Below are 23,431 nucleotides of genomic sequence, written 5' to 3' on the forward strand. Positions count from 1 at the left end.
AAGGGAAAGGGGACACTGGACTGAGTTCCTCTTCCACATGCATAGTCTGGCGGATCCAGGGGGCGAAAGAACCCCCTAAGATTTTTCTCGTGCCGTCACTCCTTGTTATATTTCTGTTTTTCACTCTTTTTTACAATAAATAAGTCAATTTGGTCAATTATTGGCGCCCTTATCACATTACACCCCCCCCCCAAGATTTTTCTTATTGGCACCCTTGTCATATTGGCCCCCAGGATTTTGCTCTAGGTCCAACCCTGCCTGCGCAATTGCCTAGCTTGAATTTTCTGGTATATTTCTTTGTTTTATATATATATATATATATATATATATATATATATATATATATATATATATATATATATATATATATATATATATATTACTACTAATAACTCACTGCAGCACCAAGCCACCTAGGCCAACACAGCTACGCACGCTCCTCCTCCAACCTAATCTATTCAAGGCCTCCCTCTTTACACCCTCCCAGGAAGTTCGCATTTCCTTTAAATCTTTATTTATAACATCCTGCCAAAACAGACAAGGACGATCTGCTTTCCGTGTAGCCCCAGACGGTTGGCCAAAAAAGACAACCTTCGGGAAGCTGTCGTCCTTCATCCGCAGAACGTGGCCTAGCTATCTCAACCTTTGTTTCATTATAGCCCTAGGGATTGAACCACATTTTTCGTACAATCTACTGTTTGAAATATGGTCAGTCAGCCGAGTACCCAGAACAATCCGTAGGCAATTTCTCTGGAAAACACCTAGTAAATTTTCATCTGCTTTTCGGAGCGCCCATTCTTCAGAGCCATATTTGACCACTGTTCATCTATGAACAGGGATTCAGTTTCAGAAAAAAACAAGGGAGATTGAGAATAGGAAGAGGAAAAATTGTTCTGATTTTTAATACGGTCTTTAAGAATACCATCCTGGGAAAAAAATTCTGAAGTGAAAAGGCAGGGTAAATATTGGTCTTGACTATGGCGATAGGTCCAGTCTCAGAGATGACTCTCTGAGCGAAAGCGTTTGTGTGCAAGACCTCTGACTGATTCAGTTGGAATTTAGCCTAAAGTAAAGAGAAAATGAATTAATCAGGACCTAAAGAAGAAAAAAAACACGAGACAAGTTTATATTTGTTTGCATACTCTATCTTTCAAAAATAATGCAATATAGTTACTAATGCGATAAAATATTTTTGGAAATACCATTATCAGACTAACAAAAAGTAATTCTAACTATACTTCGTTTTATGATATTTCTAAGTGTTTCTTAAGATGTGTTTGTAATAGATAAGAGATTAAATAAATCAATAGTATTAATGAGTCCAGATCGGTTTACAAATTGTTATCAAATGCGCAATCTGAAGTTGCCAGGGAAAGTAACCTTCGAGAAGAAGTAAGTGCCAGAACACCGTTGCAAAAACTGATAATTGAAAAAGAAAAAACAAAACAAGCTTGATATATTATTTCAAAGGTTAAGATTGTTAGGTCACATTTTACGGATGAAGGATGATTGGTTGTAAAAAATGACACTTTACGCCATCCAACTAGGTCCTCCAGCAACAACAGGTTCTCCACAAATGGGTGGGAATAGGTCATAAGAATGTAGTTAAAGGAAACATATTGTGAGGGGTAGTGAAAAGTGAAACTTTTATCGGATTAAGGGGAGAGGGAGCATGAGCTTTGGAATTTAGGGAGGAATGTATTTTTTTTATTTTTCAATGAGAATACTCGCCAAAATGTTTTTTAAATCTAGACGGGGTGGGAAGGGCAAAATACCGACCATCGTGTGAAGCCTTTTACCTGTCCATTGTTTTAAACAGCTGGAACGTAAGGATGGACGGTGGATACGCTACTTCAAACACCTCATGCAGTCGTCCACGCTGGAATCTAAAACGTAGATTTAACGCTGCTTGAATTACCACAGTATAGTATCCCTTTTCGACATGAACACTCCAAAAGCCTTTCTCTGCAAGCTGTAACCCTTGGCCTGCGTCAGATAGGTTTTATTGCCTTACATTTTGATGAACGACTTTTCCAACAAGATTTTGTCGAAAAATTTATTCTGTTGAACGTGATCGCATCAAATGGATAAAATTGAACCAGGAATCTATTTTAGCCGATAACTACGTGGGTGCTACACGACTTAGCTGTGAAACAGAATGGAGTACTTGGTGAAAAAGCAATATTACCGGCATCATTCACCGGATCAACGCGCTACAATGTAGAACATTTCAAAGATGCAATGGCCATGGTTCGTCACTTTGGACTACCAGATTTCTTCATAACTGTGATTTAACAATGACAAATAATTTATTGCGGAATATCAAAATAAATAATCGCAATATGTAAAGCTATAAATAAAAATGAGTTGTGAAGTACTGTCGGAATGATTTCCTGTATTGCTCTGTTGCTCCAGGGTTGTATGGTTGTAGCTTGTTGCGGTGCCGTGCTTATTTTGTGTAATATTCGGTGGTAGGATATCGCGATGCCTCTGTGACGAGAGAAGACCATGTCCGAAGCCCATTAGAAGTTCGTGTCTTCTTGTTTCAAGCGTTGTTAGACCTGACAGAACAAGACATTCTTCATAAGGCAACAGGGTATCCCCCAAAATCACTCGCAATGCACGCTTTTGTATTCCCTCACGTTTGTTAGTTTGATCTTTTGTGAGACCAGCGTGCCAGACTGGGCAGGCATATTCTACAATTGATCTCATGTGAGTTTTGTAGTAAGTAAGCATTGCATCTTTGCTTAGATTAAACCGGCGTAATTTTGCCAAAGACCTTAGTAGAGGGACAATTTGGGGAATTTAATTATTTATATATGACTTGGAAACCTGATTGGTCAAAAATTAAAGAAGCAGTACGTATTATATCTGATGATAATTAATTTATCATAGAGCAGCACACCAAAGATCGTCTTGATCTCGTTGGTCAAATTGCGAAGCAATAAATGAAATAATCAATGATTTGGATAAAAGACAGTTATTTGGAAAATTGGCAGCATATGTCCATACAATTGAATTTCATAAACGTGGACTAAGACACATGCATTTGCTATTGATCATGAGTCTTGGTGATCATATCCAAAGCCCAACCGAAACTTACGATCTAATTTCAGCTGAAATTTCAAATACCGACGAAAGTAGTGTTATGGTGGATGGTTCGTAATCTGTCCGGAGTAGAGTTAAATCAAACTGCCAGTTGTATGATTAACAAAAATGGAATTACAGTGCCTCTTTGGTTTTCCAATACAAAACAATTCAGTTACATGCCTAGCGGATGATAAAAAACAAAGTATTACCGTCGTCATGACCCATAATTGGACCAAGTGATCAAGAAGAATTTCCACATGACCGTGCTTTTTATCAAAGAGACTTCAATAATCACCGAGTTTCTCTTGATAATCGTCATGTCACTATACATAATCCTCGCACGCTCAGAAAATTTCAATGCCACATCAATGTCACATATGCTGGTAGTATAGGTCCGGTAAAGTGTTTATGTAAATAGACACTTGTCTTCTAAACGGATTGCACCCAATAAGTGAAGTTAGGTTAATATTAGTGAAATATGCCAAAACATGATGATAACATAATACTTCAGAAAGGCATGGAAACGACAAAGAATTGTGTAAAGCAGACCGTGCAGAACGCTATTACATTAAATACCTAACCTAAACCCTAACGACCTCTATAAATTAAGTATTTAATAAATTATACAAATATCATAGTTTTCTAACTCAAAATAAGCAAACAATAACCGATTCAGGAATGGAAACCGATTTCTGTAATTCTTGACTGCGATCCGTTTAAAAGACAAGTACGTATAAATACATCTACAAAGGAAATGATTGCGCTTTAATAAAGATTGTTAAAAATCAACGGTACTTGGTTTGCAATGACGCAGACATCTATGTGGAAACTATCTTGCATTCGGCGTCGATCTCCATTAACCTGTTTTTAATCACGGTACGTTGTACATAACATTTTCTCGTGTTAAACGACAACATGGATTAAACGTTTTTGTATCACCTGAAAATGAGCAACGAACATATAATACTGCGTGGAAGGAAGCATTGTAATAATCCCCGCGAATCGTCTTTTTGTTAATATTATATACCGATTTACTAATTGAACGAGCAATAATTATATATATACATATATATATACATATAATTATATATATATATATATATATATATATATATATATATATATATATATATATATGTATATATATATAATGAGAAGAGAAATCACCAGTGCAACAACACAAACACAGAAAAAAGACAGAAGGAGAGAAGGAAGACTGTTTTCCTACATTAGTGATTAATATAGATCAGCACTTGAATGAGGTCTTAACCCTACTCATCCATACAATCACATAGGTCAAATAGCATAGCCATACACAATCAACCATATAGAATAATCCATGGACAGGCAGTCGTGTCGTCAGTAAGTATAAGTCGTCATTTACCAAACATAAAAAAAGACAAATAATTCAGAGGTAACAACCCAACACAAGGGCTCATCAGGAGAGTGCACACTTGCCTATAGGGTTTCGGCACTTTAAATTCTCTTCCCAGGCAAGTGGCGTGCCTACCGTAAATTCCCTATGCTATCCGCGTGTTAGGTATCACCCCCAAAATATATGCCTATGAAAAAACAAGCAAATGTAGAACAACAAAGTAACACCATATATATATATATATATATATGTCACAACTTTAAGCAAAACTTCGTATTTTCGCCAGGGTGGTTGTATCAAATGTATGGTGACGCCACGACATGAAGAAGTTCATATTAACTGCGGATAGAAGACGAGCAACAACGAGAACTACAAATATACAAGCCTGCCGAATCAGGGAGTCTGAGCAAAGCTTTGGCTCCTGGTATATATATATATATATATATATATATATATATATATATATATATATATATATATATATATATATATATATATATATATATATATATATATATACATATATGTATTAAGATAGACATGTAAGCTGGACATGTACAGGTCTTTGTCTGAGTTAGAAAGCCCTTTGTTCCGAATATTTTATTTCCATATATTTTCAAAAATGTTACCACTTGTAAAAAATACTGCAGATACATCAAATTAAACAAGCACTTAGACTACACTGGCTCTTTATTTATAATTAAAATTCAATAGAAATATAATATGTTAAAACTTTTAATTAGCTAGTGAAGGTTAGAAGAAAATTATATATTTTACCTATGACTCATCAAATCTAATTTGTTTAAAAATAACAGCCGTTGTTTTCAGACGATGAATTTTTTTCGCTTTGTCACTTTTTGCATAGCATTTGTATTTTCTTATGATTTATTTTAGCAGGCTTTGACTTTTTAAATCATTCTTCCTTATGTTTTCCCTATCAATTAATGAAGTGACCCTTAATATTCGGACAAATATTAGTATAATTATTGATATATGCATAATTGTTATCAGTATTATTACATTAATTTGTTTATTATATTAGTTTTTATTTTATTGTTAATATATTATATTATTGTTATTATTATATCACATGATATTCTTATAATCAACATAATTATAAGTGTATTAGGATATAATAAATGTATGCTGAATTTTTTTCCAACGTTTGCAGTTTTAATTAAAGTTTTACCCGTTATTATATTTCTATTTCATTTTGATTCATACAAGTTAATAACAGCAATAAAACTTAAAAAAGAATTTACACGATTAAAATACAAGCCAACAAAGAAAATTAGTAACAGTTCAACAATTCAGAAAAAAACAGAGTAAGTATTAACAGTTTCTTAGCACCTTATTAAAATATCAAAATTGTCATTCGTTCAATTTAAGGTTTATGGTTAATATTTAAAGTTTAAGGTTTGGGGGTTAAGGTTTAAGCTTTATGGATTAATTTAACGTTTCCGTGAGTTTGCAGTTTTGTAACAAACCTATAGGTGTAATTTACACCGAAAGTACAAGATATTTGAATCACAACTATTGATTCACACAGCCAGAAATATGATCATTGGTTTTTCTTAGGGAATCATCCAAACCTGCTTACGAAATAGGACACTACTCCTACGTTCACATGTTTCTGAAAATTATTTTTAACATATTCAATCTAAAGACCCCCACCCCTAAAAAAGTAAATTTCAAAAATGCTATTCAGTAGAATGGCTGAATCTCAGCTATGGAATGATAGGAGGGTCGTCGTCTAAGGCTGAAACCAGTCGAACCATTTCATAAAAATGTAGGGGAAGGGGCCAAATCTCTTTCAAAATCGAAGGGAGAGGGGGGAAGGAGGAATTTTTTTTCCGTTTTTTCTAATGAAAATACCAAAACGCGTATTTTACAATGGAAATAGCAAAAAAGATGTTTTTCGAAATCTAGGGCAATACAATCTAGGGGACTTGCTCCCCTCTATTGGCACCAGTCATGGAAAATAGAGGACTGCTGCAGAAATATAACAAACCTAAAACTTGCGCAGGGAACATAGACCTTAAGCAATAAACTATAGAGACCCTTACACGAAAAAGGATAAAGAAGATAAAGAAAAGCACTAGTTAAAGTGAAAAAAGTGGGTACTGCATAAATTACGCGTACATAGACAAGTATTTCCAATTTAGTTAATATTATTTATTTCTAATCTACTAAACACGAGGGGGGCACAGAGTTGTCATGTCCCCGCCCGGATAGACAAGTACAGACCCGAAAAATGTGTCAAAAGAAGAGAATGGTCATTTAAAAGCCATTGTTTAAATTTTCATGATTTATTATTTGTTTTTCTCATTTTCTTTTTTTTAGTAGGAAAAAGTATAAAATAGTATTGTTGTATAGAACAGGTTCTTATGTGAACGATTATTTGCTTTTTTTTTTTCCTTTTTTTAATTAAGAATCTACTATTAAGTACTTAGAGAAGGTCATACAGGCCAGAAGACTTACTGGTGATGGTTTTTCGTATTATTTTTGTTTTCAATAAATTATTTAAAAAAAAAAATGACCAATACTCCAACTAAAACCCTGGAAAAGAGAAAATTCCTGGCATAGTTGCCCTCTCCTCACATTGGAAAAAAAAAATCGAGGCGTCGCTTTTGTATAAGACTATCGTTACCCAAAAAATTACCAGAAATTGTTGTTTGGCTCGTAAAAACGTAACAAAAATACATATAAACACATTTTAATTCATTTTTTGAAGTTTTTTTCTGCGTATAACACCCCCCTGCGAAAAAATCCTAGATGCGTCCTTGTCATTACCCCACCTTTGAATAAGTGTGTAGACTCATAAAATAGGCAAAGAGAGAAGACAGTAATCTTACAACTTTTCACAGTAAATAATAACATCTGAAATATTTAGTTAGTCTGAAATATTATTAGTAGTGTATTATTATTAGTCTTATTAGGCTGAAATATTTTACGTCACTTATATGATAAATAACAAGTCTATTCTTGCACATGTATTTAATTGAAATCTATTGACTAAGAAATAAAAAAATTTCATGATTGTTGGTAGTTTTTTACTGATATGAAATTTTTCAAAATCGAATGAGAGCTTTTGTGCATGAAATTCTGACCCTTCCGATCAGATAATTATCGCGTCAACGCAACAATTAAACAGATTATTAATTAATTTCTGTATTGGATAACTCGGTCACAAAGTTCATTACGGTTGAGCGTATAACAGACACTTCTGTTTCCAAAATTGCATACAATCTAAAAGTATAAATACGAAACGTGTGAGGCACTTGGCTAGGGAAGCCATTAAGCTCAGAGGGAGGGAGGCTACAAAATGGTTGGTAAGCTTTTATAAGGGTATTCTTTGCCTAAGGGAGGAATAATCACAAGCAATATCACAGACTCTGTCCCCCTAGTTTCGTTAACTGTGTCATAAAAGTTGATAAAAGATACTAACAAGGCCATATCCAAAGAAGGGGGGCTTGGTTTGAACTACCACCTCCGAAATTTCTGTCCAACTCGTAAGAAAGTAACAAAAATACACATAAAAAAATATTTGACACGATTTGTAAATTTCTCTGCTCTCCCCCCTCCGCACAAAACCCTGAATACGCCTTTGATAGTGCAGATTAAATAGCTTGGGCTGAGCTTGGAAGAGTATCCTAAAAAGCGGGAGAAATTTTCATATCATGAAAATTGTATACCACCTATAAACAAGCCGAATATCATTTGCATGAAAATATTGCGACAAAAATTCAGAAAACTAATACATTTTTTTTTCATTCTAGAATTCCATGACACTTGAAAATATTCTCTGAAGCCAAGTAAAAAATCAATTCTATGACTCTATATGTATAAAAGGTATGTTCCAATTATACCTAGGGTATGCAAAACATAGATGACAATGTCTGTTTTCTATTAAGGTTATATATTTCGCAACATCATATGTCTTTATGTTCTCTAGACCAACGGTCGCATTCTACGATTTCATACTATTACAGTAGAGAGCACACAGGGACAATAATTATTTGGGGTAAGCAAGCACGTGCGGTGCAATCTATATGATGTAGGGAAGTGACAACAGTTTCAGAACTTAAGACAAGCTTCAGAGCCAATGGACTTCAGTAGATGTAGTTTTCTGTAAAAATGCTTTTACGTATTGTATTAAAAGTTTATTATTTGATGTTAGATGCAGAAATTTTAATGTTTACCTTTAAAAATATTCACTAATATAAGAAAAAAGGTATTGCAGAGGCAAAATAAAGGGTCAACAAGATTCTTGCCTTTTTTTTGCGAATTATTTGATATTTTTTTGCGAATTAGTTGATATTTTTTGCGAATTAGTTGATAATTTTTTGCGAATTATTTGATATTTTTTTGCGAATTAGTTGATAATTTTTTGTGAATTAGTTAATACTTTTTTTTAGTTAATACTTTTTTCAATTAGTTAATAATTTGTTGCGAATTAGTTGACAATTTCTTTGCGAAATAGTTGATAATTTTTTTCCGAATTAGTTGACGGTTCATATTGCGTTGTTTTTAGATTCCAATAGCTCTCATCAACTAGAAGTAGAGGGCCATCGAGGACATCAAAGAGGGCAATCAACTATGAGAAAAGTATTTTAGGCATCATTTAAATATTCGAATTAGTATTTTTCACACTTCTTGGAGAGGAAAACCTTATGCCATTTTTTTTCAAAATATTTTTGGAAGGAGTACAAGTGCATTTTACGCAAAAAAGAAAAAAAAGAAGGACTGCCATATTTGGAACATAAGCATCAAAAAATTGAAGTATAAACGTAAATCATGAAAATGCTGATGAACTTCAGATTGAGACTGAAAAAAAACCATAAATTTTAGAATTATTAATGACGTTGGATTACTTTTTGTGATTTTACTTTCATGATAATCAGTTGTGCTACAGTTCAAACTTTTATACATTTTTTTTTCATTTTTTTTTTGTGATTAAGTCCTGATTTGTTTTCAACAAAGTAGGGAAGAAAAAACCCACCTAATCTTTCGTTCTCAAAGGGAAAAAATCGATGCCTTTTTAGCCGACCTCATTAATGAAATCACGACCCGATAGCCTTACAATTTCGGGTAATTTCTGAAAATCAAACATAGGACGAACTACATAACAAAAGAGATAAAGAAAGAAACAAGAATAAAAACATACAAAATATGAAAACACGAATGAACCAAACACAATATGAAGAAATGAGAATATAAAAAAAAAGCAAAAAGTCTAAACAGACATCGACTAGTAGAGCACAGCTAAAAGGAAGAACAGATAAACAAATCGAATTAAAGTATTAACCATAATTTCACCGAGTTCAATTTTAAAAATATGCAAAATTGTAAATAATTAGGTCTACCTTAAAAATTCAGAGAAAGCAAAAGGTGTTTGGTAAAAATCCAAAATAAGGCCCCAACAAATTGAAAACAAAATAAAGCAACAGAAGCATACGTGAATTTTTCTGTATTCATGTCATATTCATTCACCAAATCACCTGAAAAAAAACATAATTTATTATAGTATACTATATCGTATTCAAATGATAGGCGATAGATTCACAAAGAAGCACCACAAAATAGCATTTTAGAGATCACATCAATTAATTTTATTGTAGCACTAAAATTTCATGGATTATACAGAAAGACAATTATAAAAATAAAGGAAATAAAGAAAATTTTGAAACGAAACGAAGGAAATATGGATATTTTGATTCCAACCTTTGAGCCGCTATCAACTAAAGATTGAAACAGAGAAAACATACTCAAACAAAACAAAGATCTAAGAAATTTCAAGAAAATCAATGACCAGAATGAATAGTCTTTATACTTTTTATACTCTTATACTCTTTATACTCTTTATACTCTCTTATACTAATAGTCTTTATACTCTTTATACTTTCCCTTTTTCTTATGACTTTACTTTGTATGACTTTGCATTTTGGAAAGCCTGGGGCCAAAAAGGATGGTTTTTCCTTGTCCTTGAGCCAGAGCCTATAGTGGGTGAAGTGAAGTGGAGTTTTATAGCCTATGTCAGATATAACTATCTGCAGTTATGCAGTCAAGCTGTCGTTTCATCAAGTCATGCTTCTGCTTTCAAGTGGAAAGCTCCGTTCTAGCAGGCAAGCAGGCAGGCACCAGTTTCTAATTGAAGATGGACTAACATCTGTAAGTGTTAAATATATGCGGCAGTTAACCGGCCTCAAAGCCAATATATCTTCTTTGAGTGATAAATGGAAAAAATTACAGAAGCAAAAAAGTGGCATTTTCCCACAGGTCCGAAAGTGCTGCCATGTATTGTTTCTACCCGTTTCTGTTCGTGATTTGAACTGTGTTTATCATTCGGTTTTTCGCACCTGGGATTACGGTAGAGAAATGGTATCAGGTGTGTCTCTTAAACTTAAATATATTTCATCCGGTTTTGGTAGAAAAATCCCTTCATGATATATACCAGTTTGAAAGTTTAAAGGGGTTGACAACTTCAGTAGTAAGTTACACACTGAAACCAAAATAGGCCAATACAGAAATGGTATCAGATGTGCCTCTTAAACTTTAAAAATTCTCTCATTGCTAAAGAAATTAGACTTTATCCTTCGCTCCTTTCTAAGTGATGAAGTTTGAAACTTGGCCTACGGCAAAAAAGTCAAGTTTTGAACTAAGACATATAGATTTTTTTTCGACGGCAGTCGATAGCTCTTGCTGAGCTGATTAAAGTATTTGTCATCTATTTTTGGTAGAAAAATTCCTTCATGAGATGTACCAGTTTGAAAGTTTAAAGGCGTTGACAACTTCAGTAGTACGGTACACATTGAAACCAAAAATAGGCCGATACCAATTGTGAGACATATAGGGGAGTTTTAAGCAACAATCGGCTGTTAGCTCATAATCATCTTCGGCAATGAGGGATTCGCAACTTTTGCTTGTTGGTGTACCTATTATTTGTTTCCGGTGTATTTGATGATAAGACCAATTTGGTTCCAGTGATAAGATATGAAGGGGACTTATGAGCAATAATCAGCTGTTAGGCTACAATCATCTTCAGCGATGAAGGGTTTGCAACTTTTGCTGGTTGCAATGAGGGGTTTGCAACTTTTGCTAGTTGGTGTATCTTATATTTATTTTAAGATCCCTATAGATTAACAACTTCAGCGTTTGATCGAAGCGAGGAAACAAAACCGAAGTGTTGCTCTCGCAACACTTTACTCGGCGAAGCCAAACAAAGGTTGCCACAACACCTCACGTTACACATACAACGTAGATTTAGTCTCTATCTCAACCACACAATAGGGGGATTTTAATAATATTTCTAAGATTTTTGGGAAAGTAGGTGTTGATTTTTGTTTTTGTTGTTTATTCGGACTATTCAACCTCTATATGTTATGTTAACACTGCTCAATTAGTTCTAGATAGTTTGGTCTCACAAACTAAAAAAAATTATGGTGGACGAGATACGCATATCCTTTAAAGTTTCGAATCCCCTCAAGACAGATCCTTGCACTTTGCTGTGGGAGTCCTATTGCGACAATTTGAATTTAATTTAACTTTATATTAAACTTAATTCTTTAAATTTTATCAAGCTTTAATTAATTGATTTATTTATTTAATCTAAAAATTTTTAAATTAAACTTTTAAATTTGAAATTATTTTAAAATGTTGACTGAAAACCAAACTTCTCGCATCTGGTCTGAAATAGCAGCGAACTAAATATTCATCAAGTCAAGCATTGCACATTAGAAATGACAATTACAATATCGTAATGTATGCAACACGCATCGTATTGTTACATCTTTTGATAATTTCTAAGATAATTTTGTAAGAAAATATTTCTCAAAATAGAAATATCGTTAGATAGACTTTATAAACTATTATTTTAACTGCTCCTCAAGAGGGAACATTTTGAAACTTCGTCAGTGGATTTTGATTTTAACATTATTTACGGGATAAAGACGAGAAAAGCTGTCTATGTTTTATTGCCATGAAAATACAAACTATATTTTCTTAGATCAATCGCACACCACCTCCCTCTAATTCAAATTATCTAGTATGTGCCTTATTTTATTGCACTTCCCCTTTTCATCTTACTCTCTCTCACTTTTTCCCTCCTTCTCCCTTTCATTTTTTCCGTATACATGAGGAGACAGTAGTCTTTTACCAGATTTACCGGCAGCCGGATTAAATTTCGGCTGCCAGAGCAAAACTTGCCTCCTATTAGAATCCATCATTAGGTCAAACAAAAACGTCGTCGCTATTTACTTCCATCATTAGGTATAAAATATTTCTTACCGGATTGGGTATTGTTAATGGATATTGGTGGCAGGATCTTGATCACCCACAGAACTACCTCCCAGGCTTATAAGCAATGGGCTACCCTTCCTTAAGATTAGATGATTAATAGACAAAATAAAGCGTATCACACCTCTTGCTCTATCTCCTTTGGTTTAAAAATTTGTTCATACGTTAGTTCATTAGTTAACTATTAATTTGAAATAAATATTACTTATTAAAATTTATTATTATGTTATTCGAGAGAGAGAGAGAGAGAGAAAGATGGGTTCATTAATAAAAATAAATAAAACAAAACAAGCAAATGGCCCGAAGCAAAGCTTGTTTGGGCTTACAACCCCAGTACATATGCAAATAAAACAATACGAAAGAAGAGAGGAAAATGAAAATTTAATACTTTATATTTATACTTTATTTAATATTTTAATACTTTATTTTCTTCCGATATGAGCACTAAGCATCCAAAAGAAATATATAATAAACATGGATTGGTTGAAATGGTTGTTATTTTTGAAACAAGCCGTATTGCTTTAGTGTTTTGACCTACTGTGTTTCAAACTTCTGTGTTTTCTGTTAATACATTATTTCTGTTTGACTTCTTTCTTATCAAGCTTCTAGCTTTTTTTTACGTCTTACATTTCTGGTAGCAAAGACACATGCGGCCAAGGAAGAAATGATAAGAGGGAACCTTTTCCCTACAATGGGTAAAAGTGACCAAAAGTACAATGGGTAAAAAAGTGATATATATAGTAAATTGATTAGCTTAATACTGATTTTGCTATTGTTTTTTGGTTTATGCATTTACGCGTTGCGTTTGCGTGTATTGATTTTTGTAAAATTCAGAAAATAAACAGAAATCGGAGAATATTGTTGCACATCGCACAGATTTAAAAGGCAAAACTAAGCAAAGAGAAACAAGCCATACATTTTTGTAAGTGCGTACGAGTACTTTCAGAATTACTATGCATTTTTCCACCTATTTATGTTTGTCTACACATACGAAGCAAGTGGGACGGGGTAGGAGGGGGAGGGAGAGAGAAATCTCCAATACAACAAACGACAAAGAGGGATAAAACTAAAAAAACAACAAACGAGACTGCGGTCAGTAGAGAGTTCAATTCTCTGTAGTTTTGATGTGGTTTCCATGTGTTCGAATTGTAATGTCAAAAAGTGCGAAGATATATCAAGGATCAAATTACAAAAGCACCTTGATTTGATACAAGATGTGACCATGGGTAGTTTGGAGATTAAAGTCGTTATGAAGTTGGTTATCCTTGCAAACGGCTATTCTCTTTATTTTGGTTTCAGAGGTGAATTTTACAAGCAGGTGTTTGGTTTGGCTATTGGGGTATCTCTCTCTCCTTTGTTGGCAAATCTCTTCGTGGATCCTATTGAAAACTGCTCTATACACAGTTTTAGACTCTCCCCTTATTTCTGGGGCAGATTCATGGATGATGTGGTTTGCATTTGGAAACACAATTTAGAGTCCTTAGACCTTTTCCTTAAACATCTAAATAGTTTTATATTGGTAGAACTCACCAACAATTTATTGAAAGATTTATTGAGCATCGCAACTCAGTAGAAAAACCCTTAAAATTAAGAAAGCCTACTGAAGCTTTTTTTCGGCTCTGGCTGAACATACATTCTTTCATCCTGAACATTTTATACAATTTGATGATATTTCTAATGATAGTTGTTTTTTTCAGTGGGCGAGGGGGGCAACAGAAATAAAAAAAAATATACTTGCTAATCTTTCAATAAATAGGGACACGGGGAATTTAAATATTGACCCAATTTATGATTGTCTTTTGGAAAATGAACAAATAGTCAATAAGGGAATTAATATTTTATATAATCACCAGGGGATAAAATTACCTACGGGATCAAAAAGAGTTGCTTCAATATTAGCTAACAAGAGTATTATTCCGCAACAGGATAGTTAACTTGGTTTCAATTTTTAAAATGTTTCCTCCGTTGCTTTGATGTTCTCATTGAACTAACTCTAATAGCTTCTTTTCCCTACGTGGACTAGTAGCGACAATTGTATTTATTATTATTGGTGGTGGTTTTATTTGTTTTTAGTTTACTCTTTTTTTTCTTTTTATCTTGTGCCGAGGACGCCTAGTTTACATAAAGGCAAAATATCCGCGTTGTTTTAGTCTTTTATCTCTTTTCTCTCAACTGGCCGCAGTCTCGTTTGATGTCTTTTTTTTTGTTGAGTTTTATCTCTCTTTGTTGTTTGTTGTCATGGCTGGCCAGTTCGGCTTAAGAACTCATATTTCAATACCGAATTTTAAAAAAAAGTAGCAAAACTGATTTTCCCCGAGATTATTCAAGAACAGAATCTGATGGCCACTACGCTATGATGACCAATTTACTGATGTTCTTTATACTATGATGGCCTATTTATTGATGGTCATTAAGCTACGATGGCCTATTTACTTACTGATGGCTATTAAACTATGATGGCCATTACGCTATTGCCATACCAAAACTGTTTTTCCCGAAATTGTGCAAGAACAGAAACTAATGAATAGCATCCTACTAAAGATCCGTTAGCATACGTATACGCAATACGCATTGTATTGTATAATACGTATACGCATTGTTAGTATACGTTTGTATACGGATCCTAACGGTTTTGTATATACGTCATAACCTGTCTACTGATGATCATTACGCAATGGTGGCCAATTAGTATTCGAAACAGTGATGTTTAACTTTGTTTATGATTTTGCAAGAACTTTCTAAAAGCTAGAAATAAATTGATTTTAGGAACGGTTGATAGTCTATGAGTCGAACACAGTACAACGAGTTCTAAAACTATTGGGTTAATCTTTCTAACACAATGCACCGTCATGTCCAGTTCTAACATTATTTGGGTTAAACTTTCTAACACAACGAGATTTACTCGGGTTAATCTTTCTAACACCATGGAACGTGATGTCCCATTCTAGAATTATTTCGGTTAAACTGAAGATGTCAAATATCCAAAAAAAAAGCGCTAACGGGTGGCCAGTTGTTCAAGGCTGAATTCAATGCAAAAAAGACTATATGTTTTGAGAATTTTTAACTTGAAGGTATCTACCAGTGAGATAAGAGGGTGCATATTATGGTTTGAGTCAAGACAATCGCAAAAAGAACGTTTAGTAATTTAAAATAGGTAATTCATCGGTTTGACAGAGCCAGAGGCAATAAAACAAGGTGGTTTGATTAAAAAAGAGAAAACAAGATTTGATTAAAGAAAACAAGATTTGATCAAACATTAAGTTGGTTTGATTATACAAAAAGAGAGAGAGAAAAAAAAATTCCGGCCCGTTGAAAAAAGTGAAAGTGAAAAGACAAGCAAAGAATAATTAGCGATTCATGAGCTTTTTTTTTTTGACGCAGTTTCCATATTTCCTCAATATTATTTATCTTGGAATTCATACAGTACCAAATGATTCCTATTCTGAAAGACATCCTATATGGAACACGGTCACTCATTTCTATTTCTTCTCATTTTTCTTCAGTGTAGTCGAAAGAAAGTACTTCGGAAACGTTTCTACATCGCTGAAGGAGATAGCTTCCTTCTTCAAAGTAGCATATCTGCAAGAAAACATTCATTTCTAATACTAACAACTATTGAAGCTTACCACCTTCCTTTATATGATTGGTAAAGCCTCGTCCTGATTGACATCATTCACCCTGTCAGCAGCAGAGCTTAAATTGGATAGCCAATCATAGCCTTCAAAATTTTCAAAGGCTGTCCAATCATAGCCGCTTGTCTAAAAATGATCCACTTATAAGAAATACTCCTGGCAGGAGGAAAAATTCAAATCATGACGAGGGTTAGGTGTCCGTATAAAAGAGAATGGGTAGCTTAGAAGATTGGGAACTGGAGCTAGTGTCAATAAAAAAAAGTGCCATCCAGCGTTTGGCGCTTTCTAGTATTTTTAGTGTACAATGAGGCAAAACTGGTGTGATTAGTGCAATTGACAAAATTAGTACAGTAATAAGCTTCTAACATCTTCAACATCTCTTGTGAAGTATTGTTCACGTTGTTATGCATGTATTATGTTATGTATGTGTGTGTTCACGTTGTCACGTTGTTGTATTGGACATGTATTTTTGGACAGGCATTCTAATATATAAGTAGCTTAGCTTTCTCTAAATATGTGCACTTTTGTATGCAAATCGAGCCACTTTTCAGGGAAATTTTAAAGTTTAAGGCGTTTTGGCTTGTTAGCAAAGTAAAACACTTAACAGCCAGTTTTTGAATTTTTTTTTCCGATTTATTAAATTTTTAGCCAAAATTTTCTGAATATTAAGATGTGGTTCTTTTTTTTAAGGGAAGTGATTATATCTTTCTATTAGGCCAAGAGAAGCACTATACTTTGTTTTATCAATGTTTAAAAAATAAAACAAAACCCAAAAATCTCAACTTTGTTTTTTAATTTTAACCAGATTTCTCATAAACTTGTCTTCGCGATTAGTCTTCTCAACTTCAAGATTGGGAACTGGATCTAGTGTTGACAAAAAAACAGCACCAACAATGTCTAGCATTGGGCTCTTTCTGGAATTTTTAGTGTATAATAAGGCAAAATTGGTGTGACTAGTGTAGTTGACAAAATTAGTACAGTAATTAGTGTCTAAGCTCTGTTTCTGAAGAAAACACAGTTACAAAGCTTGCGAAAAATGCTAAGAAACGCCAAAGGCTAGATGGCGTCAGTAATTTTTTGTGGAAACTGGCTCTAGTTCCCACTCGTGAAAGTTAACCATACTCTTTGGTCCATAGCAACAAGTTAATCACTAATCAGAAAACAATCACTTAGGGTGTTTTCCACTCCATGATCATAATTAATGATTAGTAATTTTTTTGACTGATATTTGTTCGGCGTCACCCAATTATAAGAAATTATGACTCACTCGGGTAGAGTATTTCTGTTGCACGTCTACAAAATAATCAATGATTTATAAATCTAAATGGCACTTGAGTTAAAAATAAGTGGGCACAAAGTTTTAGCCGCACAAGGCGGGGCCAGTCCTGAGACTTTTGTGCAAAAATAGTACAATCCGGGCCCTGGTTGTAGTCAGCATACGCATGAGCTGTCCGATCCAACTGGGAGTACCTGGCGCTATTTGGATGTCGAATGGGACTTGGAGGGTATCTTTATTTAATCAGGATAATCACTTGACGCGACCCGAAGCGCGTATTTCCCCATAGTTATTTTACAACCAGTGTCAGTTGGTTACCGAGCATCAGAGAGGGTATAAATGTTTTTCTTTTTAATACTTAAGGACCGAAGGCAAGCAGGAGTTGCATAAAGTCAAATAAAATTTGGGTTTTGCAGTTCAAATATAATTTCAGGAAGTGTTCCTTTTTTAAGGGGGGGATAAGAAACTCCTAATTTTCTGGGAAGGTTTTTTCTTTCCAGTCCATAGAAAAGAATATATGCTACGATTTCGTTCTTTTAAATGCCTGTATCCCAACAGGCTCTTTAGCTAGTTTAATATACTAATATGTCATTCATATTTGAAACTCAACTTTGCGTAAATTAGAAACTCTGCATTTGAATTATTGATACACGCACTGTTTAAAATGCGTGACACGCACTATTTAAAAGGGTTATGTTCAAACTAGTCAGAGCACCTGTCTTGTAAATAAACGAAATAAAATATATAAATAACGGTAAAACTTAACAGTTAGTGGAAACACACTGTACGTAAGAGGCGACACCTACTTATAACAATTAATACTTTAAAAAGAACTATGATGACAACGTAATGACAATAACAATTGACTACAACAACACGTTAAAAGAATCGGCTTTTTATGGTAATCCAAAACATGCAACATTCATTAAGCATAAAGTTACCCATCATAAGTTACGAACCAAAGAAAATTGGGCTGGAATTTGAAAAAGCGACAAAACACTCCAAAAGGGCGTTTGATTTTATGAAAATTATCCAATTCAATTTAGCATATCAGAGGATCCTGTTACAGAGATTTTAAACCTCTATCTACGAAAAAGGAAAATTTGGGATTTTTTTCAAGAAGTATCCAACCAATGACCCCAGAAAATTTGGCGAACAGATAACTTATACGGAAATTAGGACTTCTATTGCCTTTATTAAATGGCACAGTAGAGTTACATTTCTTCCAATCTGTGCCAAAAAACATCCATTTTGTCCAAAAAAGAGACAAAATACCATCGATTAAAATTACCAGATAGTCGATTGATTTAAAAACAACGAAAAATTACCTAATGAACTTCTCAGCTTGTGAGAAAGTAATCCCACACGGTGGTACATAAGTTTCTAAAGATGCACGTAGTCCATGCAGATCGAACAGTAAATATGGATATTCATTTTAAAGCTTCAATTAACTAAGTTGGTTCATTCGAGGATTAATAAAATTACACGCAATGATGTATAATTGCGCATAATTTACTATGGAGGAATGCCAGTGGATCTTTATGTAGCTGGGGGGTGGGAGTGTGCCCGAAACCTAAAAAAGTATATTTTTATTTTGAAACTTCTTTACTATCAGATAAATACAAAAGGGAGTTTTAAGGGGGGGGGGGGGGGTAGTGACTGTTGGAATTGATTTCTATTGAGACATAAGTAGTATCGCTATAATGATTTTAATTGGACAGTTAGCGGCTGTATAAATGGAGCTACTAGTCCCTCAAGACGTTATTACGCGCACCTAGGCAATACTATAGCACACGTGTACAGTACACCTGTCTGTTACATCATAGGGAAAGCTTTCAGGTGTCTGTATGTCTGTTTTTATGGCACTTGATATTGACCAAGTGCCATATAGCGATCGCAAATTCTATCTGTCTGTCTGTCCCGGTTTTGCTAGTTTAGGCACTTGCAGACAAGATAGGATGATGTAATTTGGCAGGCATATCAGGGACCAGACCATATTCAATTAGAAATAGTCGTTTCTCCGATTCTACCATTTGGGGTGGGGGGATGGTTAATTCGGAAAAAAAGTAGAAAAATTAGGTATTTTTAACTTACGAACAGGTGATCGGATTTTAATGAAATTTGATATTTAGAGGGATATCATGTCTCGAGCTCTTCTTTCAATCCCAATCGGACCCGGGGACATTGGGGGAAGTTGGAGGGGGAAACCTAAACTCTTGGAAAACGCTTAGAGTGGAGAGATCGGGATGAAACTTGGTGGAAAAACTAAGCAAAAGTCCTAGATACGTGATTGACATAACCGGAACGGACCCGCTCTCTTTGGGGCAGTTGGGGGAGGGTTAATTCTGAAAAATTAGAAAAAATGAGGTATTTTTAACTTACGAAGGAGTGATCGGATCTTAATGAAATTTCATATTTAGATAGGGAGTTTGAGGGGGAAATTCGGAAAAATTATAAAAAATGAGGTATTTGTAACTTACGAACCGGCAATCAGACCTTAACGTAATTTGATATTTAGAAGGATCTTGTGCTTTAGAGCTCTCATTTTGAATCCCGACCAGATCCAGTGACACTGGGGGGAGTTTGAGGGGGGAGGGAACGTGAAAATTGAGGTATCTTTGCCTTACGAATGGGTAATCGAATCTTAATGAAACTTGATATATAGAAAGAGATTATGTCTCAGATGCTCCACTTTCAATTTGAGTCAGATCCGGGGACATAGGGGGAAACAGAAATCTTGGAAACCGGAAATCTTGGAAAACGCTTGGAGTGGAGAGATTGGGATGACACTTCATGGGAAGAATAAGCACAAGTTCTAGATACATGATTGACATAATTGGAACGGATCCGCTCTTTTTCGGGGAGTTGGGGGGTGTTAATTCGGAAAAATAGAAAAATTGAGGTATTTTTAACTTAAGAACGGGTGACCAGATCTTAGTGAAATTTGATATTTAGAAGGAACTCATGTTTCAGAGCTCTTATTTTAAATCTCGACCAGATCTGGTGACATTGGGGGAAGTTGAAGGGGGAAACCAGAAATCTTGGAAAACGCTTAGAGTGAAGAGATCGGGATGAAACTTGGTTGGTAGAACAAGCAAATGTCGTAGATACATGCTCTTTAGGATACGATCTCTTTGAGGGAGTTAAGGGGGTCCAGTGCTTTGGCGAATTTGGTGGTTCTGGATATGCTATGACGATGAAAATTGGTAGGCGTGTCAAGGACCTGCACAAATTGACTCGAAAAAGTTGTTTTACCCGATTCGACCATCTGGGGGGCTGAAAGGAGAGGGAAAACTAGAAAAAATGAGGTATTTTTAACTTACTAATGGGCGATCTGATCTTAATGAATTTTGATATTTAGAAGGACCTCGTGTCTCAGAGCTCTTATTTTAGTTTCCGACCGGCATTAAGCCTCTGATTTTCTTTTTAAATCAATCTATTGATTCTTAGAATTTTCCCAGAGCTCATGCCATTTGAGCCCTTGGCTCTTCCGACCTCGTCACAAGTGCCATATGAGCTCTTAGCTCTTGTTCATACAGCCATTTTGTTTAAAATAGACCAAAGATAATATAACAAAATCTCCAGGGATAAAACAGCCCCCCCTTTGCTAGAATCCGGGGCAAGTGTTGTAAAGTCTGCCCTGGGGGCATATAAGGTTTTTATAGAAGGGATGGTCGTATAAACTTCGGAGGGGGCTTATTCGATTGTGAATCAGAATTTCTAGTGCCCTTTTCAAGAGTCAAAAGTGGTCAGAGGGCAACTACCCCCCCCCCAAGGTCCTTTCCCCCCAAATGCATCCAATCAAAATTTTGAGATAGCTATTTTGTTCAAAATAGTTTAAAGATCAAATAACAAAAACTCCAGGGTTCGACACATCCCCCAAGATCCCGGTCGTATAAACTTCAGAGATTGCTTTTTTGATTGAAAATCGAAAGTTCTAGTTACCTTTTTAAGAGTTATCAAAAGTGATCGGAGGGTATCTACCCCCCCCCCCCCCTCTCACGCCTTTTCCCCAAATACATCCGATAAAAAATTTGAGACAGCCATTTTATCCAAAATAGTTCAAAATTTAAATTACTATAAATTAAGGGCTGAGAAATTCTCCAGAACACTCGAGGCGAGAATTGTGAATTACGTAAGTTGTCAGTTATTAAGAATCGAAAGTGATCAAAAGTAACAAGGCCGCCTCCCTCCTTGTGCCTTCTTCCCCAAATGCATCTTATCAAAATTTTGAAATAGCCACTTTGTTTAAAATAGTCCAAAATTCAAATTACTATAACATAGGTTGAGAAATCTTCCCTAGCCCCCCGGACAAGGATTGTAATTTATGCAAATTGCCCATCAATAGAATATAAGGTTCTATGGAAGGGGTGGTCGTATTAACTATTGAGGGGGGCTCATTCAATCGGAAATTGAAACCCCTAGCTTTTTTTTAAGAGTCAAAAGTGATTACTGGTCAACTAGCCCACGCCCCACTTTCCCAAAGAGCATGCGGTCAAAATTTGGAGATAGCCATTTTGTTCAAAATAGTTCAAAGGCCAAGTAACTATGCTTCCGGAGTTGCCAACCCTGCTCCGGGGAAATGGCTGTGAGTTAAGGAGCTTAATTATTGTTAATGTGATTCTTTGTTTACTTTGATACTTGGATTTAGTGATTTACGTGGTTTTATCTTGTGTTATCTTGTCCAAGTTGCTTATTGTTACTTTGATACTAGTTTTGACACTTTGATGAGTCTGATGATGAAAAAAAAATCATGTTTTGAAATGAGGAGTTTTTTTTTACAAACTTGAAACTTTTTGCAATCAAAAAAACGAACTAAAACTAATTAAAAAAAAAAACTTTCCGAAAGTTTTTTTTCCCCAATTCTTTCCAATAGAATTGGGGTTATGTACTTCAACTGAATGGTGTCTTCACTGCAAGAAGACCCGTTTCCCAAACGGTAAAAGTATCATTCTCTTATTTAAATAACCAGTTCTCTTAATTAGAATTATCATTTTCTTACTTAACTGGCTACAAAGTTCTGCAAAATTAGTGAACCTTTTTAATTATTATAATAATCGGGAGAACAAAATTCAAAGACAAGAGAGAATCGGATTAAGGATTGGTTGTTAGACCAAGGTCGTCTTCAGGGAGTAAGGGTCATGTACTTCTACTGAATGGTGTTTTCACTACAAACAAGAGTATGGTTACTGCCCATTTCTCTAACGGTAAAAGTATAAGACCTACTTTGTATTTTGCGCTTTACTAAAAGGAACTATATTATAAATATTTCTTTTTTTCTTATTACAACATTGAAAATAAAATGAAAATTGCAGTGAAACCAGATCAGGATTTACCAATAGGCCCTGTAGCTTTCACTATTCCCGAAGTTTTTGGAATTTCCCCGAAGTTCATGCAAAAACGGAGCAGCAAAAACGATTGGGCCTAGAGGCGTCAAAATTTTAAATCCACCCTGGCTGAAACAAAATCTTGAGCTGATCAGCTTTCAGCAATTATTATCATTACACATCCAATATTCAGTTTAATTTATTAGTTCTTACCAAAACTGTTAATTTATTTTGGAATAAAAACAATGTTTTGAAATAGGGAGTTTTGAAAAACTTGGAACTTTGGCAATCAAAAACGAACAGAAATTAATAAAAAAAAAAATTCAAAATAAGTTTTCTAAAGGAAAGTAAAAAGCAAAATAAACGTAAAATAAGAAGGAATAGAAACCTAAAAATAACTCAAACTCAAAACAACCAAAAATTACTATTAAAGAAA

The 23,431-nt window shown here is 34.6% G+C and overlaps 1 protein-coding gene across 2 annotated transcripts in view; it reads right to left on the reverse strand.

Annotated features, from left to right (window-relative positions):
- Positions 1 to 8,861: 8,861 nt before the first annotated feature.
- The window catches only part of LOC136027451 (uncharacterized), an 81,198-nt gene continuing 66,628 nt past the window's right edge, over positions 8,862 to 23,431 (reverse strand). For both annotated transcript variants that reach the window (XM_065704731.1, XM_065704732.1), the window contains exons 10-11: positions 16,188 to 16,339; positions 8,862 to 9,966 (exon numbers count right to left, since the gene is read on the reverse strand). In XM_065704731.1, the coding sequence (XP_065560803.1) occupies positions 16,250 to 16,339 (90 nt within the window). In that variant the 3' untranslated portion in view covers positions 8,862 to 9,966; positions 16,188 to 16,249. The remainder of the gene's footprint in view (positions 9,967 to 16,187; positions 16,340 to 23,431) is intronic.

The sequence above is a fragment of the Artemia franciscana genome, chromosome 5, assembly GCF_032884065.1.
Source record: "Artemia franciscana chromosome 5, ASM3288406v1, whole genome shotgun sequence".
Lineage (NCBI taxonomy): Eukaryota > Metazoa > Arthropoda > Branchiopoda > Anostraca > Artemiidae > Artemia > Artemia franciscana.